Source organism: Hippopotamus amphibius, chromosome 13 (assembly GCF_030028045.1).
Source record: "Hippopotamus amphibius kiboko isolate mHipAmp2 chromosome 13, mHipAmp2.hap2, whole genome shotgun sequence".
Taxonomy (NCBI): Eukaryota; Metazoa; Chordata; class Mammalia; order Artiodactyla; family Hippopotamidae; genus Hippopotamus; species Hippopotamus amphibius.
The window spans coordinates 51,098,891-51,125,726 of NC_080198.1; the positions used below are offsets into that span (position 1 = coordinate 51,098,891).

Here is a 26,836-nt window from a genome sequence, read left to right on the forward strand (position 1 = left end):
AGCCCGTGTGCCACAACTACTGAGCCTGAGCTCTAGAGCCTGTGAGCTACAACTATGGAGCCCACGTGCTGCAACTACCAAAGCCCGCACACCTAGAGCCTGTGATCCGCAACAAGAGAAGCCACCACAATGAAGAGTAGCCCCTGCTCACCACAACTAGAGAGAGACCATGTGCAGCAATGAAGACCCAATGCAGCCAATAAATAAATAAATAAATTTATTAAAAAAAAGTTGTTATGAAATTCTTGCATGTACAAGTTTTCATTTCTCAGACAAAAAACTAGAAATAGAATCACCTTTTATTTAAAAAATTTAAAGTTAAATAAAGCATTTACTTAACTCAAGGCTGCAGTGTGTGTGTGTGTGTGTGTGTTTCCTTTTTTTCTTTTTTTGGGCCACTCTGTGTGGCATGTGAGATCTTAGTTCCCTGACCAAGGATTGAACCCATGCCCCCTGCAGTGGAAGTGCACAGTCGTAACCACTGGACTGCCAGGGAAGTGCCTGTTTTCTTAACTGAATGAAACTGATGGCTTTGCAGAGCTTTGGTGGTTCAGGAACTAAGGCAATATTCTCACAGTGTCATTACATACAGTATATGCTTTTCTTGATCCATTATATCAGTATCTCTAAGTTCATATGAGCCTCACAATTAAACTATTTAGTTGATTTCTGAGACACTTTCCTGTTTGGGGGATAAATTTCCGTTTTAATTGTCAGAATATTTTTCTGAAAGTCACATTGATATTAATATAGAACCTCACAATTGCTTCAGGTGGCCTATGCCTTCTGAAAACGTACTTGTAACTTGGTTAAAATGAATATTTTTGGTCCCATCTTCTTTTACATACAAATGAAAAAAAAGAAAAAAGAAAACAGTCAAGAAGCTCTGAACCCATATGGTAAAAAATGCCATTAGAACAGTCATGATAATTTATTGCATATTAGTTAAGCTGGAAATAGGAAATGAGGTTTGCATTGGTGTCTTGGGTATTATCAACCAGAGGGGTCAAATATAATAGTTCATAAAAACTGAACTATACACTAGTCACACATTTCCAGTCACACAGAAGAATCCAGGTCAGCAATGGGTGAAATCTCTGAGAATTCCCGGATCTCATGCAGAACCGCTGTGCCCAGACCCCTTCTGTAGAAGACGGCTGGCTCCTGCCGTGGAACTGCCCTTTAACACACCCAGCTGCGCTGGCAGCTCTCAGAGCTTTGAAAATTAAGACACAAACCTTTTACGACTCCTTCCCCCACACCATGTGTCTCCACATCACCCTTACTACCGTCCTGTGGAGCGGTTCCTTTTATAAATCTACCCTAAGGCTCCTTCCATCGTGTTCCATTTCCCTTCTCCCATCTGCTCCATAAGAGAAAAAGGTTAACATATACCAGCAAACCCATCTTGACCTTACTTTACGAAGATGGAATTCCCTATGGAGACCCTTATGCCCCTTTCCACAAAACTAGAGAAGTAATTTTATTTTCTCTGAAAACCACCAATCCTCCTACTAGGGTGTGTGGAAAGCAAACAGTTGTGAAAGGCACAAAACTCTGAGAGGAGGTGTGCCACCCTGCTCAGACCCTTCTCTTTAATGCCACTCACAGAAGGTAAAGTTAAACCACACAGCCCTGCAGCTGTTCAACCAGTGTGGAATCATAAACTTCTCAAATTCTGTATGCATACATAAAGCAACCCTAAGCTTAGTATTCATTCAAATAAATTTGCAAAAATTAAATTAAGCTTAAATATCGTTTCAAATACCTTCATCAGTAAGGATTCCCTTTAAAAACTGTGTACAATGATATATATACCTTGTGGCATTATTTGCAATAGCAAAGACTGAAAACATTATAAACAGCTAAATATAAATCAATGTTAAATAAACTGTCATATCCATATAATGCAATTCTATGCACCCATTAGAAAGAATGAAACAGAGCTCTGTGCTGATATATTCGGTTGGCCAAAAAAGTTCACTTGGGTTTTTCCATAACATCTTACGGAAAAACCAGAACACACTTTCTGGCCAACTCAGTAGAACAATTTCTAAACACATACTGTCAAACGTGAAAAGTAAGGTACAGAGCGGTGGTGCACCTCAGCAGCTGTAGTGTAAAGATCCCAATTATATATATGCTGGGATGATAATGAGAAATCTCCCTGGAAGGACACACAGAAAGCTGGTCCATGGTTGCGCCTCAAGGAAGAGGAAGCTGAGCACTGGGACTGGCCAAGATTCACTCTACACTGCAGGACCTTTTGTCTTACAAGGATGTTACCATGTAAGATAACCTGCTATGGATAGATGAACCCTGAGATAATTATGAAATGCAGGTGGCTCCATAACCAGAGGCATGTAGAGAAAACATTAGGCATATTGGGGGGAAATGGTACATTTTTCGGGCAAATAAAAGCATTTTCTCAAATACGGTCCTGGCTGAAATTTATAATCCACCCCTTCCCATCAGCTCACTTTATACCAAACCCAGTTTAGCTTTACTTAATTTGCTTTACTCTTACACATTTCCTCTCAGGAAGAAAATCTAGCACAGTGAGTTTATTTTAGTTATATGGTTGGAATTTGATTTTTTTTTCCTTTGGCTGTGCCATGTGGCATGTGGGATCTTAGTTCCTGCCCGATTAGGGATCGAACCTGTTGTGCCCCCTGCAGTGGAAGGGAGGAGTCCTAACCACTGGACTGCCAGGGAACCTCCAAATTTGATTTTTTTTAAAAATTCCATTTTATTTTACTCCACAGCAATATTCTTTTGTATGTTTTGTTTATGCCATTGTTTCACCAGTAATTTGTCACAGTATTTTTCATTTTCTTCTATCTTATGACTCATACATGAAATAAGAATTCAAGAAATTTTAATATAACTGAAGATTATTGAAAAAACCCACACAATTACCTTCGTCAAGTTAAAAAAAATCAAAACACTGCTTTCAAAATCTTAAGTGACCAACTCCTCATTTCTAATTAAATTTCAGATTTTAGATTTTTCTCCATATAATCAGAAGATTAATGCTTTCCTCCTGACAACAGGATACAGTGGGAATATATACATACGTAAAATCCAGGAAAGGGAGGCTATTACTGCAAAGTGGGAATTAGACAGAATAAAAGAAGATTGATAAATATGATGCTTAATAAATGAAATTCTGCTTTACAACTAAATACCAGAGGGACTTCCCGGTAGTTGAGTGGTTAAGACTCCACAATCCTAATGTAGGGGGCCCAGGTTTGATCCCTGTTTGGGGAACTAAGCTCCCACATACTGCAACTAAGCTCGTGCACTGCAACTACTGAGCCCACGCACTGCTACTAGAGAAGCCCTCGTGCCACACCAAAGACCCAGCACAGCCAAAACAAAAACAGAAGACCCTAAATATCAGAAACAATGTTACAAGATAAATGATAAAAGCCAATTTCTTTTCTTTCTTTCTTTTTTTTTTAAGATTTACTTTATTATTTATTTATATTTGGCTGTACTGGGTCTTCGTTGCTGCACACCGGCTTTCTCTAGTTGTGTGTGGCGGTGGGGGGGGGGGGGGGGGGGGCTACTCTTCCTTGTGGTGCATGGGCCTCTCATTGCCGTAGCTTTTCTTGCTGTGGAGCGCGGGCTGTAGGCACGTGGGCTCAGTAGTTGTGGCTTGCAGGCTCTACAGAGCAGGCTAAGTAGTTGTGGCACACGGACTTAGTTGCTCCACAGCATGTGGGATCTTCCAGGCCCAGGGATCGAACCCGTGTCCCCTGCATTGGTAGGCGGATTCTTAACCACTGTGCTACCAGGGAAGCCCCAAAACCAATTTCTTTAATATAGAAAAACTCTTATAAGAACGAAAAGGAACCCAATACGAAAATGGTAAATCCTAAAAACAGGAGGTTCACAGGAAAAGTAACATAAGTGATCAATAAACCTTGGCATCAGATTGAGCACCTTGAATGGACTGAAAGAAATGCAAAATTTTAAAGTGAGGTCATTTTCCACTTATCACGGTGATCAAATTATCACAAGAAGAAAAGATACACCCCAAATCTTAATACTTAATAGCTTATCTACTAAGTAGTATCATTTTCTCCTAAGTGTTTGCCATCTGCTTTTGAGGGCAGTGCTTTTTCTTTTACCTCTGATTCCCCTGCAACTAGCACAAGACTAGCACTAATGTTTGTTGGAAAAAACATGAATAGACAAAATGCTTTCCAAAACTACCTGTCAGTTTACAATGCTACCTGCAATATATAAATGTCTTAACTATACTCCTGTCAATTTTTGCAACTTAATAGGTGAAAACATAAGGAATGACGGCTTTCTTTCCATTTTAATTTGCAGTCCTATTATTGAAGTAATTCGTAAAAGTAATGTTGAACCATTAATCCTACTTCCAAATATGAAAAAATCATGGTCAAAATATCCCAAATTTGTTGAAAGATAAATTTACAGACTTAAGAAAGTCACCTAAGGGACTTCCCTGGTTGCACAGTGTTTAAGAATCCGCCTGCCAATGCAGGGGACACGGGCTTGATCCCTGGTCCAGGAAGGTCCACATGCCATGGAGCAACTAAGCCCGTGTGTCACAACTACTGAGCCTGTGCTTTAGATCCCGGGAGCCACAACTATTGAGCCCAAGTGCCACAACTACTGAAGCCTGCGTGCCCATGCTCTGCAATGAGGAGCCCGTGCACTGCAATCAAGAGTAGCCCCCCTCCATACAACTGGAGAAAGCCCGTGCACAGCAACAAAGACCCAACGCAGCCAATAAATACATAAATAAATAAATTTAAAAAAAGGAAGTCAGATAACCCCAAAGAAGATTAGAGACAAAGAAAATCATGCTTAGACTCATCATGGTCTAACTGCTGAAAAACAAAGACAATCTATGTTGACAGAAAAATGGCACCTACAATACAACAGCTGTGGATCAAACAGTGGAGGCCAGAAGATAATGCAGTGACATCTTGAAAGAGCTGACTGAAAAGAGAACAAAAACAAAACCTAAAGTACTATATTCAGTGAAAACATCCTCCAAGAATGAAGATGAATTAAAGACAATTTTAGATTTAAAAAGGAAAAAAACAAAAACAAAAAAACACAATACCTTAGGAAAACGAAGACTTGTGCTATTATAAATGCTGAAGGGAGATCTTCAGACTGAAGGGAAATGACATCATATAAAATCATCAGGAAATGGTACTCATGTGGCTAAACATAAAAGACTACTCTGTTCATTTTAACATATATAGGGCTGTTCAAAGCAAAAATAATGGAGCTTATAATTTACATAGATGAAAATATAACTGATCCAAACTGACACAGATGAAATAGAAAATCTGAATAGCACTCATCGATTGAAGAGCTTGAATTCATTATTGAAGCTTCCCCACAAAGAAGTCGCTAGGCCAGATGGCTTCACTGGTGAATTCTATCAAACATTTGAGGAAGGAGCAATACCTATCTTACACAAACTCTTTCAGAAAACAGAGGGCAGAAGCACTTCCCAACTTATTCATGTGTTCAGCATCACTCAGAAACCAAAACCTAACCAAGATACCTTAAGGAAAGAAAAGCACAGACCACCTTTCCACATGAACATGGAAGCAAATATTCCTCACAAAAATATTAACAGATACAATCCAACAATTTATAAAAAAGGTAATACATCCTGACTAGTATGGTTTACTCACGAGATTGAAAGGTTGGTTTAACATCTGACATTTAATTAATGTAATTCAGGGACTTCCTAGATGGTGCAGTAGTTAAGAACCCGCCTGCCAATGCAGGGGACACAGGTTTGATCCTTGCTCCAGGAAGATCCCACATGCCGCGGAGCAACTAAGCCTGTGAGCCACATCTATTGAGCCTATGTGCCACAACTACTAAAGCCTGCGCACCTAGAGCCTGTGCTCCATAACAAGAGAAGCCACCACAACGAGAAGCCTGCACACAATGAAGAATAGCCCCCGCTCATTGCAACTAGAGAAAGCTCGTGTGCAGCATCGAAGACCCAACATAACCAATCAATCAATAAAATTTTAAAAAATCAATGTAATTCATAATATTAAAATAAAGGAGATAAGCAATGTGGTCACTTCAGTAGAGGTAATGTTAATTTTGTGTAGATACTCACTTTAAGTTTTCTAATTCCTGTTTTCTCAGTGGGGAAGAAGGTGGAGCTGGAATGCACTTATCTCCATCGTGGCTTTTACTGCTAAAATAAAAACAGGCTCCTAATTATGAAGAGCACAAATAAATAATTAAAGGTAAAATTCTGTTTCCCTATACCCACTTCGAAGCAACTTTTCATGAAAAAAGTGTAAAAAACCAAAACACTGAAAAATGCTTAGTAACTTGGTATTGCTAATATGTTAAAGCTACACTATATATTAGTTTCTTTTTCCCAGTACATGATACCACTTTAAAAAGTCTCTAACAGAAAAAATATCTCTACTATACAAAGGAAACCACTCCAGTATTCTCACACATTTCTCATTCTTCTGTCTTTTACCAAGCATAATCCCTTGATGGAGGAAAAAAAATTCCACAATTTTGTTTCAGATTTTCTATAATAAACATGTATTTTTATTATAATCAAGAAAAAATGCTGAGATGGAAGACTTGAGTTTAAAGGTGCCATGTGTAAAAAGAACTCTCTACATGTAATGGTGTTTATTATCAGATAAACTCCCCCAATTTCTATAGATTGGCATAATGGTTAATTTATAGTAGGAAACCAGAAATATATAGAAATATTCTGGAAGCCAGTGGTTTATAGTATGTTAGGAGAAAGGGCAGAAGATAGTAAGAGAAGAGAAGTTTTAGAGATTTAAATATTTATTTTAATAAAAGTAAAAAAAAAAAAAAAAAAAAAAGAGCCATCTCCAACAGCAACAGGATTTCTTGCAATGATTCCTCCTGGCAGTGAAAAGCTGTGACTTTCAACTTTTCTCGTTTAAGGTTCTCTCCCCTCTTAGCCTCACCTTATTTCTCTCTTCCAGAAATACTTAAACATTCATACTTTCCTTTCTTATTACTCAAAACAGAGAACTTGGAAATTGAGGCTGCAGGTTTCATCAAGGGAGGTCAAAGGGGTTGAATACCTGCAAGTGTCGCTGCTCTCGCTGCTCTCTGTGTTGCCACCTAATTGATTACTATTTTTAGACCCATTTTCCTGCTTTGGATCTTGCTGTTCTTCAGGTAACAGCAATAAGGCATTTCTGAGACAAATGGCTGCAAACTCCATACTGGCTACAGGAATAGCTGAAGACTGTCCATCACTTAAAAGAACAAAACCAAGTTAGCTAAGAAAACAAAAAACAATAAATAAGACTTCTCTATTATCAGGAATAAAACCAATATAACTGTATATTAAAAACTTTGCCCTCTGATAGGCAGAAATTTTAATATAGGTAGTTAAATCTAGTTACAAAGTGGCTCCTCCTATGAAGTAATTCCTAAGCGTATTTTTATATACATTATTATGAAATAGTATTAAATACATACACTTTCTTATTGCAAAATACTTACTTATATACAGTATTTTGTATGGACTGTGATGCCAGAACTATTTTACGATGATAGCCTTGACCAACAATAGACTGTACAATTCCTTTTTTACTTGGAAGACCTTTAGTTTCTTGTTCAGAAGTCTACAAAATACAAATAATTTCCAATTAATTTAATGGAATTGCAAGACAGGATATGAAAAATAATCCAGTACCTTTCACAATTACTCTGAGAAAATTCTTAAGATCCATCAATGTAGAGTTTTGGGTGATACAGGAAATGCTTGGTGGTGAAGAGAAGAGTACATGAGGCTGAAAGTCTGTGACATACACTACACTTTATTAGTATAAGGTTTGAGGTAATTCTGAAAGAAAAAAGCAATTCAAGAATGACTCAGGTGGAATTCCGTGCTTCCACTGCAGGGAATGAGGGTTCGATCCCTGCTCAGGGAACTAAGACCCCACATGCCACACAGTATGTTCAAAAACAAACAAAAAGAATGACTCGATTAACAAGGTCCTACGTATAGCACAGAGAACCGCATTCAATATCCTATGATAAACCATAATGGAAAAGAATACATAAAAAAAAATGTATTTAAAAAAAAAAGAATGACTCAAGCATTTATTCAGAATAATTTATGTGGACCATTCTGTGCCCCGGGCACCACGCTGCATATGACAGGCACTTCGATGTCAGAGTAAGGAAAATAAGAGCCACAAAAACACAGTGACCAAGAGAAGGGAAGCAGCTCCACTTCCTAAATCGCAGATCCTTTCCTTCTTTTTTTTTTTAAAATAAATTTATTTATTTATTTAATTGGCTGTGTTGGGTCTTCGTTGCTGCACACGGACTTTCTCTAGTTGTGGTTAGCGGGGGCTACTCTTTGTTGTGGTGCGGGGGCATCTCATTGCAGTGGCCTCTCTTGTTGCAGAGCATGGGCTCTAGGCACATGGGCTTCAGCAGTTGCAGCACATGGGCTCTAGAGCGCAGGCTCAGCAGTTGTGGCGCACAGGCTTAGTTGCTCCACGGCATGTGGTATCTTCCTGGGGCAGGGATCGAACCTGTGTCCCCTGCACTGGCAGGCGGATTCTTACCCACTGCGCCACCTAGTAAGTCCAAGATCCTCTCCTTCTTAATTGAAAGTATTAAAGTGTCAACAACATAAATACACAAACAAGCTATATATGTCAAAATTTACATGGGCACAATTCTTACCTTCTAGGAAATTAAAATCCTAAAGCCCTGTCAACATTAAACTGAAAACAGTAAAAAGCTATTTGCGCACACACAGTTTTTTCTTTTTATATTTTGCCACGATACATTATCTCACTACAGGAGCTTAGTGGTGCCAATTTCCTTTATCTTCCCCTTTCACTCTAAGTCTCCAATGTACCTGTATTTTTTTTTTTTCCTTTTTTTTTTTTTTTTGGCACATGGGCTTAGTTGCTCCGCGGCATGTGGGATCTTCCTGGAGCTGGGATCAAACCCATGACCTCTGCATTGGCAGGTGGATTCTTAACCACTGCGCCACCTAGGAAGCCCGTACCTGCATTTTATTAAGGCCTGCAGATTCTCATACACAGGAACAAACTGGAGCCAATTCCCAAAAGAAACATGTACCATAATGTTTATTGCAGCACTATTTACAATAGCCAGTACATGGTGATTTTTTAAGTAGCCTTCTCTTAAGTACTCTAGTTGAGTCTATGTTTTTTATTTAGCACACCTTTTCTTATATATCATACACTGCCCAGGTAAACATAAACCCTGCATCTATCAGAAGAGGTCTGAAATAGCATGCATCAGATTATAAGGACAAAATGACCTCCTAGATATCACCAATTTTATAATTAAATTGGTTCTGTTTAGTAAAAAATGAATTTATTTTGGAAGATATAAACCACTTTGTTCAGCATCCCTTTTGTCCTGAGTAAATAAATGTTACAAAATTTTATTTGGAGTTTATAATTTCTCCTGTTGGGATTTTCCTCTCTGATTTTATTCAAGAGTACTTTGGGGTTGTTTTTACGGTCTTTTAGGTCACCTCAGGTTTTATTTTATTTTTCTCAGTCCTTAATGTTTTTTTTGGCCATGCTGTCCACGGCTTGTGGGCTGTTAGTTTCCCAACCAGGGACTGAAACTGGGCCTTTGGCAGTGAAAACACTGGACCGCCAGGGAGTTCCCCACCTCAGGTTTAAGAAGAGGAGAAGCACAAAGATAAATAGATAATTATTTATGGCAAATTTCCTGTTAGTAGCACAGACTGTGAGTGTTCTGGTATCCACCAAGTTATGGCAACCAAGTAATCTTTACCATTTTTTAAAGTTACAAATTTAGAACTTTCCAGGAAAAAAAAGGAGAGAGAAAAACATCAGAATGAAATCCACAGAAGAAAGACAACCATAAAAGTATTATTTCTAAAAATAAGTAATTTTATTTTATTTATTTTTTTAAGCTCTTTATTGGAATATAATTGCTTTACACTCTTGTACCAGTTTTTGAGGTACACCAAAGTCAATCAGCTGTATTTATACACATATCCCCATTTTCCCTCCCTCCCGCGACTCCCTCCCACCCTCCCCGTCCTGGCCCTCGATGGCATCATGCATCATCGAGTTGATCTCCCTTTGTTATACAGCAACTTCCCACTGGCTATCTATGTTACAGTTGGTAGTATATATATGTCTATGCTACTCTCTCCGTCTCAGCTTCCCCTTCGCCCCCCGCTCCCCCAACCTCGTGTCCTCCAGTCCATTCTCTGCATCTGCATCCTTATTCTTGTCTTGTCACTGGGTTCATCAGTACCATTTTTTTTTTTTTTAGATTCTGTATATATGTGTTAGCATACTATATTTGTTTTTCTCTTTCTGGCTTACTTCACTCTGTATGACAGACTCTAGGTCTATCCACCTCATTACATATAGCTCCATTTCATTCCCTTTTATAGCTGAGTAATCCATTGTGTATATATGTCACATCTTCTTTAGCCATTCATTTGCTGATGGGCATTTAGGTTGCTTCCATGTCCTGGCTATTGTAAATAGTGCTGCAATAAACATTACGGTACATGTTTCTTTTTGGATTATGGTTTCCTCTGGGTATATGCCCAGCAGTGCGATTACTGGATCATATGGTAGTTCTATTTTTAGTTTAAAAATAAGTAATTTTAAAAGAAAATATTAAACCTTACTAACGCCTCCAACACTGATTAAATTCATCGCATTAACGAGAATAAGCACTTTCTAGAGATCCTTTTGTTTTAAAAAAAAAGTATAAATTCTGCCTAGAGTTGTTTATCAGTTAACTTAAGAATTATCCAATAAGAAAGTTGTCCCTTAAAAGGAAAAGTACAATGAAATAAACCACTGAAGCCTTTCAAAGACAACATTCATCTGTCCCCCAGGGGTGTACTCAAATCATAAACTACTTAAGTATTAAGTGTGAAAACTGCCAGGCAAACACACCTCTTTAATCCCTTTAGTTCCTGTAGTTGCTTTTCAGGAAGTGCTATCACCTATGGCAAGCATGCCAGGCAAAACCTCATGATGCCATACCCTCCACTTTCACAGACCCGATGAGCCTGAGTCTGGCAAGGGTGGGGGGTGGGTGGCTAGGAAATGGGGTGGTCCAGATAGCTGGTGATTCTGATACAACCTGTCTTTCCCTTACCTCCCACTGACCTCTCCCCACTGGAACTTGAGGTTCAAAAGGCCTTCACCAACTGCAATTTGGAGATAATCTAGGCACGGACACTAGCGCAAACTGGCCTATTTCTCACAGCCACTGTGGATGAAAACGTGTCAGAGAGAAACAGCCTGGTAATCCACTAACTTCACAGCATTTACTGAATCAAAAGTAAACCCACACGCCCTGGAGGAAATGCAGCGTAACACAGTTCTTTCCTCACTCAGTGTGCTATCAGCAGCCCTCCCTTTAATCTCTGGGCGCATGCACCACTCCCACAGCAGCTGACAGCGTGGCCCCTGCCCCAGCAGCTAGCAGACCACTGTTCCAAAAGATATGACCTTCTTAATGGCTTCAGCTTTTCAACGTGACTGCTGACACATGTTGCCCTACTCACCAAGAGCCAGAGAGTGAACACAAGTGACTCCACGAAACGAGATTTTGTCCAACTGATAAAGAAGACAATCTTTACAAATTCCCTGAGAGTTAAACAGGGGGGGAGGTCTTTACGTTTCCAAGTATTTTTTGCCCTCCAGGCAACACGTAGCAGTGGGGGTTCATAAAGACAGAGACTCACCCCCTTATTGGCAGCGATGCAGCACTCAGCCAGCCGTAGCCAGAGGCGGGGATTCGCGTGATAGACCTGCACAGCTTCAATCAGACACTCAAATGCTGCAAGAGGCCTTCCAATGTGAAGCAGCTGAATCCCACAGTTATATAGCAACTCATACCGCTTGTTGGTTAGCAATGTACACATGGGTCTTCCTGAAAATTTTTTGCCTGACGATAAAAAGCAGAGGAGAGTAAATGATCAGATTTAAAATAATAGCTCCACCAAAAACATTTATGCCACTAAGTACTCAATTACTACCTTTTTGACACCAATGACCCCAGTCCCCAATCTGAAGCTGTAAACAGCTCTCACCACAATGACGATCTCCATCCCCAACCTGTGTTCCTGGGGCCAGAAGATGTGTCTTCTCATCTGCCAGCTCCAGGAAGGTAAAGCCCCACTCTCACTCCACTGAACCTTACACTATCTTTCCACACTTTTAGAGCCTGCAAGAAGATTCCACTCTTCTTCACTTTTAGTTCAGTCAACCATTTTAGCATCATGTGTTTTCTTAACCAGAAGCATTCAGTTAACGTTAGGGTGTTTAGGGAACTTTACTACAGAAATAAAAACTAATGTACTCTACCTAAAACAACTATTATTCACTAACTTATCCTGTCACAGTTCATAATAAAATGAGACTAGGGAATTCCCTGGTGGTCCGCTGGCTAAGACTCGGCAATTTCACTGCTGGGGCCCAGCTTTGATCCTTGGTTGGGGAACTAAGATCCCATAAGCCAAGTGGTGTGGCCACAAAAAAGGAAAAAAAAAAGAAGAGAGAGAGACTACTTGTGATTTTTGGATACATTTTTCATCAGTTAAATAGTCTTTAAAATATTTTAAAAAGTGGGACTTCCCTGGTGGTCCAGTGGTTTAGATTCTGTGCTCCCAATGTAGGGGCCCTGGGTTTGATCCCTGGTCAGGGAACTAGATCCCACGTGCTGCAACTAAGACCTGGTGCAGCCAAATAAATAAATAAGTAAATATTTAAAATAAATAGTTTTTTAAAATTAAAAAAAAATTAAAATATTTTAAAAAGCCTGATTTTAAGCATTTCAGATCAAGGATCCACCTACTATGAACATTAAAGGAATAAACTTCAGGAATTTGCTTAAAGATTGTCAGGTGCTGCCAAGAGTATCACATGGGAAACTCTGAAAAGAAGCTAAAATAAAATTAGTTTGGTGCAGTCAAGAAATCTTACCAAAATATTTTGCTTTATAACATTACCATATAGGATTACTGACTTTCAAATCCATGAAAAAGTGAATGTAATTTAAACTTCTTTGATTATTACTCAAAGTAGCAACATCTACTAAAAATCCCCAGAGTCAAATTTTGGGGCAGGATCAGTGTTAAGTGTATGTAAGAACATATGGCATGCATTTTAACCAGATGCTTGCTCTTTAAAATCATGTTTTCCTCAAGCAGTAAAATATAAACTGTCCCCCATCAATGGGCTTACCCGGATCAGTGCTACCTGCACTGAGCTGTGCACAGACGTTGTCATTCTCCTGCAGAGCCTTTTTAAAGTAGAAAATTCCCAAATTGTGCTTGCTCATAGCAAAATGGATACAACCAAGATTATTCCAGAACATGCACCTCAAACATTCACCTGAGAAAAACACAAATAAATTTATCCACAGACAAATTTTATTGTTGATACATACTATACAAGAATCAGGCTTATCAAGCATGAGTTAATTGTATGTGCAACTCTACTTAGTCCCTATAGAACAGTTTACAAGGTGTTAGAATTTGTGTGTGTGTGTGTGTGTGGCTGTATTGGGTCTCTATTGCTGCTTGCAGGCTTTCTCTAGCTGTGGAGAGCGGGGGCTACTCTTCATTGCGGTGCTCGGGCTTCTCAGTGTGGTGGCTTCTCTTGTTGTGGAACAAAGGGTCTAGGTACACGGGCTTCAGTAGTTGTGGCTCACAGGCTCTGGAGCGCAGGCTCAGTAGTTGTGGTGCATGGGCTTAGTTGCTCTGCGGCATGTGGGATCTTCCCAGACTAGGAATCGAACCCACATCCCCTGCCTTGACAGGCGGATTCTTAACCACTGTGCTACCAGGGAAGCTGTCTCCTTTTTTTTTTTTTTTTTAATATATATTTTCTCACATTCTGTGGGTTATCATTTCATTTTTTTTTTTTTAAAGATTGATTGATTGATTTATGGCTGCACTGGGTGTTTGTTGCTGAGCACGCGGCTTTCTCTAGTTGTGGCAAGCAGGGGCTACCCTTTGTTGCGGTGCATGGGCTTCTCAGTGTGGTGGCTTCTCTTGTTGCAGAGCACAGGCTCTAGGTGCACAGGCTTCAGTAGTTCTGGCGCACGGGCTTAGTTGCTCCAAGGCATGTGGGAATCTTCCCAGACCAGGGCTCGAACCTGTGTCCCTTGCATTGGCAGGTGGATTCTTAACCACTGCACCACCAGGGAAGTCGTGGGCATCTGTATTTCTTATCCTGTACACTTACCTCTTCCTGCTCTCTACCCACTTAAAAAATCTGGTCACAGATGTTTTGCCTATTGGTTACCTGCTAGTGTGTATGTTATAGAAACCTTCTGTCACATTTGTTTCAAGTATTTTCCCCCATTGCCAGTTTGTCATCTGTCTTGTGCCTTGGTTCAGAGTGTGTGTATGTGTGTATATGCTTATGTTTTTAATCATAAAGAGTTTTACATTTTTATGTGGTCAAATTTAGTAATCTTTTCTAAGCTGTATGGTTCCTGGATTTTGGATAATGTCTAATCAAGGCTTCCTGACCACAAAAATAAAATATTCACCCAAATTTCCTTTTGATGCTTTTACAATTTTATTTTTACATTTTAATCCTTCATCTCTCCGGATTTTATTTTGGTGTAATGAAAGCAATCCAAGTTTTTCTAAATGCTTTCTTTTTCTAAATGGTTTCCCAAACACTCCAAAACAATTTACTGATAGTCTATCTTTTTCTTGATTTGATAAAACATCCAACTAGATTGATAAAATTAGTAATGAGAATATTCATTCAATGCTTAATGCTAAAAACTAAAGGTTGGCCTCTGATATATTTTATTTTATCTATTTATTTTTTAAAAAGATTTACTTATTTATTTATATTGGCTGCATTGGGTCTTGGCTGCTCTGCACGGGCTTCCTCTAGTTGTGGTGAGCAGGGGCTACTCTTCGTTGTCGTGTGTGGGCTTCTCAGTGTGATGGCTTCTCTTGTTGTAGAGCACGGGCTCTAGGTGCATGGGCTTCAGTAGTTGTGGCACATGGGCTCAGCAGTTGTGGTGCATGGGGCTTAGTTGCTCCGCAGCATGTGGGATCTTCCTGGACTGGGGATTAAACCCATTGTCCCCTGCATTGGCAGGTGGATTCTTAACCACTGCGCCACCAGGAAGTCCCTCTGATATATTATAAAATTAAGCAATGAGGGACTTCCCTGGTGGCGTGGTCCAACGCAGGGGACATTTAGTTAAGAATCCTCCTGCCAAGACTTCCCTGGTGGTGTACTGGTTAAAAATCTGCCTGCCAATGCAGGGGACACGGGTTCGATCCCCGGTCAAGTAAGATCTCACATGCCGTGGTGCAACTAACCCCATGCACCACAACTACTGAAGCCCGAATGTGCCCTAGAGCCCGTGCTCCGCAACCAGAGAAGCTATCGCAATGAGAAGCCCGTGCACTGCAGTGAAGAGTAGCCCCTGCTCACCACACCCTAGAAAGCCCATGCGTAGCAACAAAGACCCAATGCAAACATACAAAAAAAGAAATACATTAATATGTTTTACAGGAGGTTGTTTCTGGCGAGTGGCATTATGAAAAATTTAAGAAAAATTCTAGTCCCAAATCTTCTCTAAAAAGCCTAGTTTACCAGCAGCAAATACTGAATTTTACATATGGGAAGCAAATTAAATATTTTAAAATTAATACTATGAAAAATACCAATACATTAAAGTATACAACTATATATAAAATCTTTCCTATTAGATTATCACAACTACTGACTAGTCAACTACACGTCCTGTTCCATTTTAAAGACTGACAATATCAATTTTGAAACCTGTGTCAAGGCAATTCTAAGTAAGATTTCTGAAATGTATATTACCTTTTCAGTTCAAGAGACTGTTTCAGTTTGAGTGTTAGAGGGTCTCTGAGGGGAAACGATGATAATAAAAACATGAAAAATAAAAATTTAGCAGAATCAGAAATGGGTACTCAGAACAAACAGAGTACCCAGGAGAATTATGATGGAACAACCTGCCCTTCTCCATCCTCTATGACTCCACTGAGCTGAAGGGGTGAATGGGGGAAGGGGTGAGTATGTGTGCATGTGTGTTCTGTGCACTGGTCTGAATAGACTCTCAAATAAAACTAACACTATATTCATCCTTTGCATTCTGAACTTGGTACAAAATATTTTCAATAGTTTAACCTCATTTCTTGAATAAACTGATTTTTCTCCTTCTTCTCCATAAAACAGCAATGATATGAACCCAAATGACAGCTGCAAATTTTATCTTTCATATTATTCAGTGCTTTTATGGGAGAGAAGGGAAGGGGGAAAGTAAAAACATTATCATCTTCTTTCCTTAAAAGGTCTCATTTCACAGAGCAAAAGCCCAAGGACCTTATGCCCTGGACATAATTTCTAAGCTGGTATTAAAACCAAAATGATAGAAAGAGCATGTGAAGTAAAAGAAAAGAAGAAGTGAGGCTTCTTTTAAAATGGAAACAAGTAATAAAATAAAATTTCAGTAATTTTCTGCAGCAGAAATAATAAAATATTTTCATTTAAAAAATTAGCAAAAATAACTCTGAAGAGCAGTCTAGGAAAAAAGCCAAGCAATAAGGCGTAGAAGGGTCAGGAAGAAAATGCCAAAACTTCACAAATTTCTTTTACCTGTTTTCATGAATCCTGGATGCTCAGCAATGTTTGAACTGTTCAACAGCTTCACAGCTTTTCGATAATTGCCTCTTAAGTACTCAAAATTGCTTTTAAGAAACAGGGAGGGTGCAGACTGTAAAGAAAATATAAGTTTCTTACAGTCTGTCTTCAGATGCCTAATGTGAGACTGTAATCAGACTGCTGCACTGGGATGTGGTCAAGAATATACATGAATCACTTAAGCCATAGTCACAAAAACTATGGTCTCTGAGTTTTCCATCGTTCTCACAATCTAAATGAAACCTGGCAGAGAGCACTTTACAAACTGAATTATCAAAGGTTTACTTAAAAAAGTACATACAACATATATGAATAAGAATACAGTCTGCAAAGTATCCACTGACTGTCTTCATCTATTACACTATTAACTGAAAGCCAATTTAACAGCACAAACTAGGTCCTTCATTTTAATGGTTATTACAGAGACTGGTGATCTTCCTTATTTTTTTCAGGATACAAACATGTCTACATCAGAACGCAAAGAAGTACAAATAGTCAAATGCTTTTCCAAGTGGGGGAAAAAAGTGTCGTTTTATGAATGGAAAAATTCCCTCACACAATGTCTTATTTTCAAGGGCTAATCTTCCCGTTACAAAAATCATGTTTTGGATCACAGACACCTTTTGCTTCTCCTAAAACTTCCTCCTGAAGTTTTCCTGATTTGGGTACGACTAACAATTACTTTATTCTCTTGTTTGTCTCTCCCCACTGACTATGGCATCCTTTAAGAAAGGGAATCATGTCTTTTCTCCCAAAAAATGTTTAATATTGGCTGGCTGGCTATGTAAGCCTTTCCCTCTTAGCCTCAAGTCTACCCCTTAGGTCGAGGCTACAACTGTTCTCAAAAATCACATAATTAGCCATTGACCCAGTGGCTAACCTGGATCCTGCCTGAGACTTCCAGAGTCATTTTCCGGAACTATTCTTACTATAAACTGTATGATTTCACATTTTTAATTAACAGCTTTCCTAAAACTACCTGTCTTTTCCCTCTACTGTCTTAAAAAAATTACTTATCAGTGGAGGGATGGAGTGGAAGGAAAGAAAGGAGTAATTATAACTCAACTACTAAGGCACTAATCAAATTGATGGTACTGTCAAGCCAAAGGTCATTTGCAAGGGGCAGGTTTGGGCTACAATCAAACTGTTTATCTTTAATAAATGTTTTGAGTATAACCTAAAAGAATCCTAAAGAAAATGTTTACATGAATTGTGATAAACCACTCACGGAATTCTGGACAGCTATTTAAAATGGTGGTTTTTGAAGACTACATACCAACGGGAAATGCTTGTTATAGTTTTAAGCGAGAAAACTATTACGTTAAATTATAGACACAGTATGATCACTACTTCACAACTCAATATAAAGGTTTATAGCTGTCAGTATATATACACCATAATAGATGATGATAAATTATTTAAAACTGACAAATACCTCTTGTCCAAATCAGAAAATTTAGGACATAAAAGCTACTAATTGAATAAAAAAAGAGAAAAGTCAAGAAGAAACTTACATTCCCAGCTGTGTTCATGACAGACTTGATTTCCCTTTTGCATGCCTTCAGGGACTTCATTTGGATATACGCTCTTACTTTATACTGTCAAAGGAAAAACGCTACTATGTAGGAACTGTGGTGGATTTACAGGTGCTGAAGCAGTTTTACTTTCTAGTTAAGAAAATTAAACCCAATCTATTCACAACACAGTTATACCAGTTACTTGCAAAAGCGAGTTTAAAATTATCTTAAATAATCTATTTTTACCATATTCTTGGAATATACTTTTAAAAACTAAAACATGGTAGAAATTTATATCTAAGTTCCAAGCAAAAATCCTATTAATCCTTAACTGCATATGTCTAACTCAGGGGTCCCCAGCCCCTGGTACTGGTCAGTGGCCTTTTAGGAACCAGGCCGCACAGCAGGAGGTGAGAGGCCAGCGGGTGAGTGAGCGAAACTTCATCTGTATTTATAGCTGCTCCCCACTGCTCGTGTTACTGCCTGAGCTCCGCCTCCTGCCAGCATCATGGTGAGTTGTGTAATTATGTCACTGTATATTACAATGTAATAATAGAAATAAAATGCACAATAAATGTAATGCACTTGAATCATCCCCAAAACCCCTTTCTGTGGAAAAAAAGTCTTCCACGAAACTGGTCCCTGGTGCCAGAAGGACTGGGGACCGCTGGGCTACCTAACAGTGAATTTTAAATTCTACAAACTGACTTTTATCATCCAATACACTCCCAGGTCATTTCTCTCAATTTTCTACAGAGAATTAAAAGAAATGATACTGCATTACTGTCTTGAGCAAGATATATTTAGAAGGATAAATGTGCTTCTAAACTGTGATACTCAAATAAACATACACACCTTGAATTATTCACTGTTCTCAATTATCTATCACATTCTTCATCACTCATAACTACAAGTAAATACATGTCATGTATAACTTCTCTTAAAACTTACGCTACCTGATGTATCTTTGACTTTGCAGCTTCTATCAGAGCTCCACTTTCCGCTTTATGATTAGAACCATCTTTGTTGGTGTTATTACCAGTCTGTAGGGTGGTGAGACAAAGTTAACCAAAATTAAATATTTTTGACCATAAGTGAAATCACTGATTTCCATGTAAGACAATCTGAATCACCTAGAGAACATTTTCAAAATTCTGAATTCCAGGTCCCAAGATTCAGGTTTAGTAGTTTGGAGTGGGTCACAGATGTAGAGAACAAACTTATGGTTGCCAAGGTGGGAAGCAGTGGGGGACGAATTGGGAGACTGGGACTGCCATATATACACATCACTGTATAAAATACACAATGAATGAGAACCTACTGTTTAGCACAGGGAACTCTACTCAATGTTCTGTGGTGACCTAAATGGGAAGGAAATCTAAAAAAGAGTGGAATATGTATACGTATAACTGATTCACTTTACTGTACAGCAGAAACTAACATAACATTGTAAAGCAACTATACTCCAATAAAAATTAAAAAAAAAAAAGTTTGGGGTGAGTGACAAGAAACTCTGCTTATAAGAAGCACACAGTTGAGTATAATGATGGGCTAGGTTTAAAAAGCCTGGATATTACTTGGGCAGAACTCAGATTATCTTTCTAAAACCTAGAACAGATCATGTCATTTCCTCTTGAAAAACTTTCTCTGGTATCAACACTGCCAACAACATCATACCCTAAATCCCTAGAAAAGTATTCAAAGTCCTTCACAATCTGACCCATATTTGAGCTGCTAATCTCACTTCGATGATCTCCATCACATCCCTCAGGTCAGATTACCAGAAATCCTTCCCACACGCCACGCTCACAGCTTCTGTGCTCTCTGCTCTGCCAAGATGATCACCCTGCTCCATCTTTCCTCTTCTGACTTGCTGAACTGTTACATCTTTTAAGGCTCAAATCAAACATCCAGACTGCTTTGAAACGTTCCCTAACTTCCTTCCTGCCTGTCATAAACAGATGTTGTTCCACCTTTCTCTTCCCACAGACCTGAGTTTCTTGAAAAGCAACAACTGCAGTGTTTTCATTTCTGTCACCTTAGTAATTCACAGAGCACACAGCATCTGCTGAAATGAGTTATATTTCATCAACTATTACAAGTACTGAATATAAAAATGAAATATTTTACTACACAACAATGTTTGGGAATAATGCGAAGATTATTTAACTGAACTCTCATATATACACACTTCAAAAAAGTAATGCTAGATATTTTTTTTAAACCTCAAAAACTTAGGCAGAAAGAAATGTATTGATTATTTTCTACAAATACTCCTTTTTAAACAAAGGAGTAGGAACAGGAAGAAAGGACTGTCCCTTGGCAGCCAGAAGCACAAGCAAAATGAAAAACAGGAGAACGAAGGTGTATTCTTAATTTACGCCAAGTGTCTCCGGAACATGGTGAAGCTTAATTGTCATAAATGTGTCCTCTTTTTGAAAAACTTTACGGATTAAAATTTCCCAGATTATGGAATTTTGTTGTCTTCATTCTAATCTTCACATTCTGTAAAACTAATATCTCACACATGAAAAGATGTGAGCATACATCCTTAGTCATTAAGGAAATCAAAACTATTATGAGGTACTACTTCACACCTATTAGGATGGTTACAATTTTTAAAAGACAGATAAGGGCTAGTGAGAATGTGGAGAAACTGGAACCCTCAAAAATTGCTGGTAGGAATATAAAATAGTGCAGCTACTTTGGAAAACAGTCTGGTAGTTCCTCTGAAAGTTAAACACAGAGTTACCAAATGATCCAGTAATTCCACTCTTAAATATACACCCAAGAGAATTGAAAGCATATTCCCCCACAAAAATTTGTACACCAGTGTTCACAGCAGCATTATTTATAACAGCCAAAAGAGGAAAACAGAATAGATAAAGAAAATGTGGCACATATATACAATCGAATTATTACTCAGCCATAAAAACGAATGAAACTAAAAAAAAAAAGGAATGAAACTGAGTTATTTGTAGTGAGGTGGATGGACCTAGAGTCTGTCATACAGAGTGAAGTAAACCAGAAAGAGAAAAACAAATACTGTATGCTAAATCATATATATGGAATCTAAAAAAATGGTACTGATGAACCCAGGGACAGGGCAAGAACAAAGATGCAGATGCAGGGAACGGACCCGAGGTAAGGCGGGTGGGGGAGGCACGGGGCGCGGGAAGCTGGGACGAAGTGAGAGAGTAGCACTGACATATACACTACCAAATGTAAATAGATATATCCCATAGATAGCTAGTGGGAAGATGCTGCATAACACAGGGAGATCAAGTCGATGATGGGTGATGACTTAGAGGGCTGAGATAGGGAGGGTAGGAGGGAGTTACGGGAGGGAGGGGATATGGGGATATACGTATAAATACAGCTGATTAACTTTGGTGTACAGCAAAAACTGGCACAACAGTGTGAAGCAATTACATTCCAATAAAGAGCATTTAAAAAAAAAAGAGGAAAACAACCCAATGTTCATCAGCTGATGAATGGATAAAAAAATGTGGCATATCCACATAAAGGAATATTATTTGGCCATAAAAAGGAATGAAATACATGAAAAAAGAATGCTACAGGCTACAACATGGCAAACTGAAAATAATACACTAAGTGAAAGAGGCCAATCACAAAAGGTCACACAGCTTATAATTCCATTTATATGAAATGTCCACAACAGGCAAATCCAGAGATAGAAAGTGAACTAGTGGTTGCCAGAGGCAGAGGGAAGGAGGGAAAGGGAATCACTGCTAACAGGTACAGGGTTTCTTGCTGGAGTGATGAAATTAGATAGTGGTAATGGCTGCACAACTCTGTGAGTATACTAAAAACCACTGAATTGTACACTTGAAAATGATAAATTTTGTGTATGTAAATATTTCAATAAACCTGTTATAATATTTAATAATCATAAATATTAATCATACTTTACATTTTAGTCTGATCACCTTAGAACACTCACCTCATTCTTTCCATTTTTGTTATTGTTGCCCTGTGAAATCATTTTTTCCAGAACAGCAAGAAGATGTAAAGCTTTCTCAGCTTGGTAGGTTAATATATACAGGTCTACAAGCAAAAAACACACTGCTTGGGCAAATTTTTCTTCTGCAGGGAAGAAAAAAATGGGAAAAGAAAAGTCACAATCCAAAGTGAAGCAAATATCTCAGACCACTCCCCTCAGAAAAAGCTCTAAAAAGTAAAGCCTGAGTCTTGACTTAAAGGAATGTTCATTACCTAGAGCCATGGTTGGAAGCCACGATGTCATTCCATTAGGCGTCTCAAGGCCTCTCATATGAGGGATTCTACTCTCTGAAATTCCTTTGGAAAAATACCTACCAAATACCAGCGCATGAAATGAGAAGTATGACTTTAGGTGGAAGGAAACCCTAATTCTGGTGCGTACTTAACTTAATAGATGTGCAGCCTCTGCACGTCACCGAACTACTTAGACCTCAGTTGGCTGACCTGTAAAATGGGGAGAATACTTCACACACCCGAAGGCAGGGGGTGGACCAGGTGATCCCTTGCGACTCCTTCTAATTCCAAAAAGGGTTATGACTCCAAGAAAAAGACTTCCTTTCTAAGGCACAGAGATGCGGAAAAGAAACAAGGTGATTACAGACAGAAAAGAAACAAGGTATGGACTGGAGTATACCAGAAAACTGAAACAGCCAAGAGGAAAATATAAAGACAAAAAATTCAAAGGAAGAAGAGCCCAGTGAAGAGAAGAGGGATAACCTGGTATATGACATAACACTATTTTCCTTTCCTTTCAAAAGAGAAGTAAAATGGAAAGGGTCTAAAAAAAGGCTGCTATACTCAAGGACTGAATACTTCAAAGCCCTTAAAAGCCTCCTAACAAGTCTTCCTAATTCCATTCTTGCTCTTACACAGCAGCCACAGTGGAATCCATTCAGAAGTAAAATCAGTGCAGTTGATGTGTACGGGTCGCACATCTCCGACGGCTGCCCATCACACGTGAAAAACAGTGAGCCCTCACCTAGGCTAAAATGCTGTACCTGTGCTCCCAACCTTGCTCCAGTGACCACGGACAGCATGCTGCTGCTCCTCAGATCCTCTGCAGACACTATTACCTCTGCCTGTGATGCTTTCCCCAGTCATAAGGCTCACCTCCCTCTTCATTCAAGCCTCTTTTCAAATACTGTCTTATCCCAGGCCTTCCTCAATTGCCTTATCTAAAAATAACACCCCCAGGACTTGGCTGGGGGCGCAGTGGTTATGAATCCACCTGCCAATGTAGGGGACACGGGTTTGAGCCCTGGGTAGGGAAGATCTCACATGCCACGGAGCAACTAAGCCCGTGTGCTACAACTACTGAGCCTGCGTGCTACAACTACTGAAGCCCACATGCCTAGAGCCTGTGCTGTACAACAACAGAAGCCACCACAATGAGAAGCCAGGCACTGCAACAGAGTAGCTCCTGCTCACAGCAACTAGAGAAAGCCCACGAGCAGCAACAAAGACCCAATGCAGTCAATAAATAAAATAAATTTATAAAAATAAAGAAAACAAACAAAATCCCCAGTCAATCCTCTTACCCACTTTTAGCCTTTCTTTGCAGCATTTAACTACCTCACAATATGTATTTATTCTATTGCCTCTCTCTGCCATTAGAACATAAGTTTAATGAGGGTAAAGACTTTATTTCATTCACTGCATTATCTTCAGACCCCAGAACAGTGTCTGGTCCATAGTGGATGCTCAATAAATTTATGTTGTATGAAGAACCAAGTAACAAAGTTAAAAAAAAAATTCAAACAAGGAGGAAAAATGGATCTCAATACTGACTAGCTGCTTGCTATACTCTGCTCAGCCATAGTACAGATGAACAGGATTTCATCAACTGTTCTGGAAATTCTAAACACCAGCTTTCTAGCAAAAGCCCATCTGTGCCATCCTAGAAGTATAACTGTGATTTCCAGCTTTACAGGAGAAAGGAACGGGTCCCTAGTCACACCATCTTTCACCACTGCTGTCTCCTGCCTAGTCTGTCAGCCACCGTGTCCTCAGGGCTGAGGGGCAGGAGAAGAGCACCCAGAAAAGGCCTCCCTGGAGCCATAGTGAGAGCCGTCCAGCCCGCCATGACTACAAGGGATCCTGGAACCTTACCAAAGCACCAGAGCAGCACCTGCTCCCCGCCGTCCTGTGCAGACCATAACAGCAATAAGGGGTTTATGAGTCAGGAATTCGCACTCGTGTTTTGAATTTAAAAGAAAGGAGCCACGGAGAAAAGACAAAAAATGAAATCTTCTGCTCACAGGCTTGAAGCCAACGGCCCTCTCACATCTCCTGGGTCCAGCTCTGCTGCTTTATTTGCTCCGTCTTCTTTTTTTTGTCCTTATTTTTCTTACTACTCTTCCTTGAGGCTAGTAATTGTAAGCTGGTTAACAAAAAAAGCTAACTGTTCTATGCTATCTACTCTATGTTTACCCACAAAAATTTCATTTAGGCAATATACAAAATAAAATACAACACTGTCCCCTAACATTCCAAAACACCCCTTCCTTAATACACACCTCAAGAAAGAAAGGATCAGGTACACTGAGGTGGTGTTTAAACAGCAAAGAAAAAAAACCACTAAATCTTTTCAACTAGAAACAGCATTTCTAATAGCTATCGTCAAAAACTGGGGTGGGGGTAATAGCAGGATGTTAAAGGAAAACCTAGATTCATCTAAAAGTGATATAATTTTTATTTTTCCTAACTATTAAGAAAACCTGACATACTCACATGTGCATCTTTAAACACTCACATGTAATTCTGATATAGGTTATTATCTAGGTAAAAGTATCAGAGACCTTCACAAGTATAAGACAGGCAAATTTCTGACTTGACAGATAACATACCAAAAGGTTCTATGAACTGATAAAGTTTTTCACCAACGGATATGGCTTCTGTATACTGCCGGAGATGATATAAGATGACTGCCTGATTGTAATACAACATACTGTTTTCAACATCATCTAATCCATCCATTTCTTCAACAGCCGAGTGCACCTATGAAACAATCAACAGGGGTTATGTTCCAACAAAGAGCAAAGTGAAAGAATCTAAATGAATAAACATTTCTTACTCTAAAATTTTCCACATTTTCAACAGGACCTCTAGATTTTAATTACTCTCACATATTAAAAATTATTTTATTCATAATAAAATTCTGTTAAATAAAACTTTTTTTTTTTTTTTTTGGCACACGGGCTTAGTTGCTCCGCGGCATGTGGGATCTTCCTGGAGCTGGGATCGAACCCGTGACCTCTGCATTGGCAGGTGGATTCTTAACCACTGCGCCACCTAGGAAGCCCTAAATAAAACATTTTGATGGGACTCTTATTAAGTACCTTGCCCAAGGCAAGGCGAGTCTCTTCCTTGCCACTGGGAAGGTGTCCTCAATGCTTTTTAACAGCCAGTGTGGCCTTCGAGTTGGATCCCCACTTTCCAGCCTCACACAGCAAGAGGCTACATAGGGAGTGGGCAAAACTCAAGATGACCTTTCCTATGAGAATGTGATGCGCTACATATACATGTTTGATTCCATTTTGTAAAAACCAAAGTAAATTTAAACATTAACAAATTACACTATTTAACTCTGTGCCAGGCCTGCCGCATTAAATCCTTTACAGAGAATACCTCATTTAATCCTTCCTGTACCTCAAGGACATAGATATCATCATTTCCATTTTATAAATAAGGAAACCAGCACAAAAAACTTAATTATCTTGTCATATGGCTAGAAAGTATATTTCCTGATTTCCCTATCACGTTCAGGTTTTATTCTCACAATTTAAAAAAAGGTTTTTCAAAGCAATGAACAACAAAAACACACTTTGTCACACATGGTGGTGAAAACAGGCCTTTAATGGCTTTACTAGAACCCTAATATCCAGAACTGATATCAAAAGAAAAAAGGTCACAACAATTTGCATTTTAAAACTAATGACTATCTTATACCCGCTTTCTGTAATAGACTTTAAAATTTTAATCAAGCTTTACAACCATTCTGTAATTCCACAGAACACATTAAAATGGAATTCTACCTGTATTAAGACTTATCTTTCTTTGCCACCACGAAGATGGCAATAAATTACTGAAGAATGTTAAGTAATTAATTCTAAGACTGACGTTTTCCTAAATTAAGCAGTGGAACTTGGACATACAGCGGGCCCTCTGTATCCACGGGTTCCACATCTGTGGATTCATCCAACTGCAGATTGAAAACACTTGGGGAAAAAATTCCAAGAAGTTCCAAAAAGCAAAATTTGAATTTGCTGTGTGCTGGCAACTATTTACATAGCATTTACATTGTATTAGGTATTATAAATAATCTAGAGATGATTTAAAGTATACAGGAAGATAGGAAGATATGTGTAGATTGTAGCAAAATATTATGCCATTTTATATAAGGGACTTGAATAACTGTGGATTTTGCTATTGCAGTGCGGGTGGGGGTGGGTCCCAGAACCAGCCCCCTGTAGACCCCCAGGGATGACTGTACAGGGACTTAACAACCTTGGTCCGGCTAATGGCAAGAAACAGAAAGTTCATCATACATAGTGATTT

General features: G+C 39.0%; 1 protein-coding gene across 4 annotated transcripts in view; it reads right to left on the bottom strand.

The window, feature by feature from the left end:
* The window catches only part of CNOT10 (CCR4-NOT transcription complex subunit 10), a 58,294-nt gene that overhangs the window by 15,948 nt on the left and 15,510 nt on the right, over positions 1-26,836 (bottom strand). For 2 of the 4 annotated variants that reach the window (XM_057705993.1, XM_057705991.1), the window contains exons 4-13: positions 25,126-25,276; positions 22,221-22,363; positions 19,213-19,299; positions 18,254-18,337; positions 16,695-16,812; positions 13,278-13,427; positions 11,777-11,979; positions 7,534-7,655; positions 7,107-7,283; positions 6,137-6,214 (exon numbers count right to left, since the gene is read on the bottom strand). In XM_057705993.1, coding sequence (XP_057561976.1) covers positions 6,137-6,214; positions 7,107-7,283; positions 7,534-7,655; positions 11,777-11,979; positions 13,278-13,427; positions 16,695-16,812; positions 18,254-18,337; positions 19,213-19,299; positions 22,221-22,363; positions 25,126-25,276 — 1,313 coding nt within the window. Of the gene's footprint in view, positions 1-6,136; positions 6,218-7,106; positions 7,284-7,533; positions 7,656-11,776; positions 11,980-13,277; positions 13,428-16,694; positions 16,813-18,253; positions 18,338-19,212; positions 19,300-22,220; positions 22,364-25,125; positions 25,277-26,836 lie in introns of all 4 variants that reach the window. The other 2 variants (XM_057705992.1, XM_057705990.1) reach the window with 1 other exon arrangement.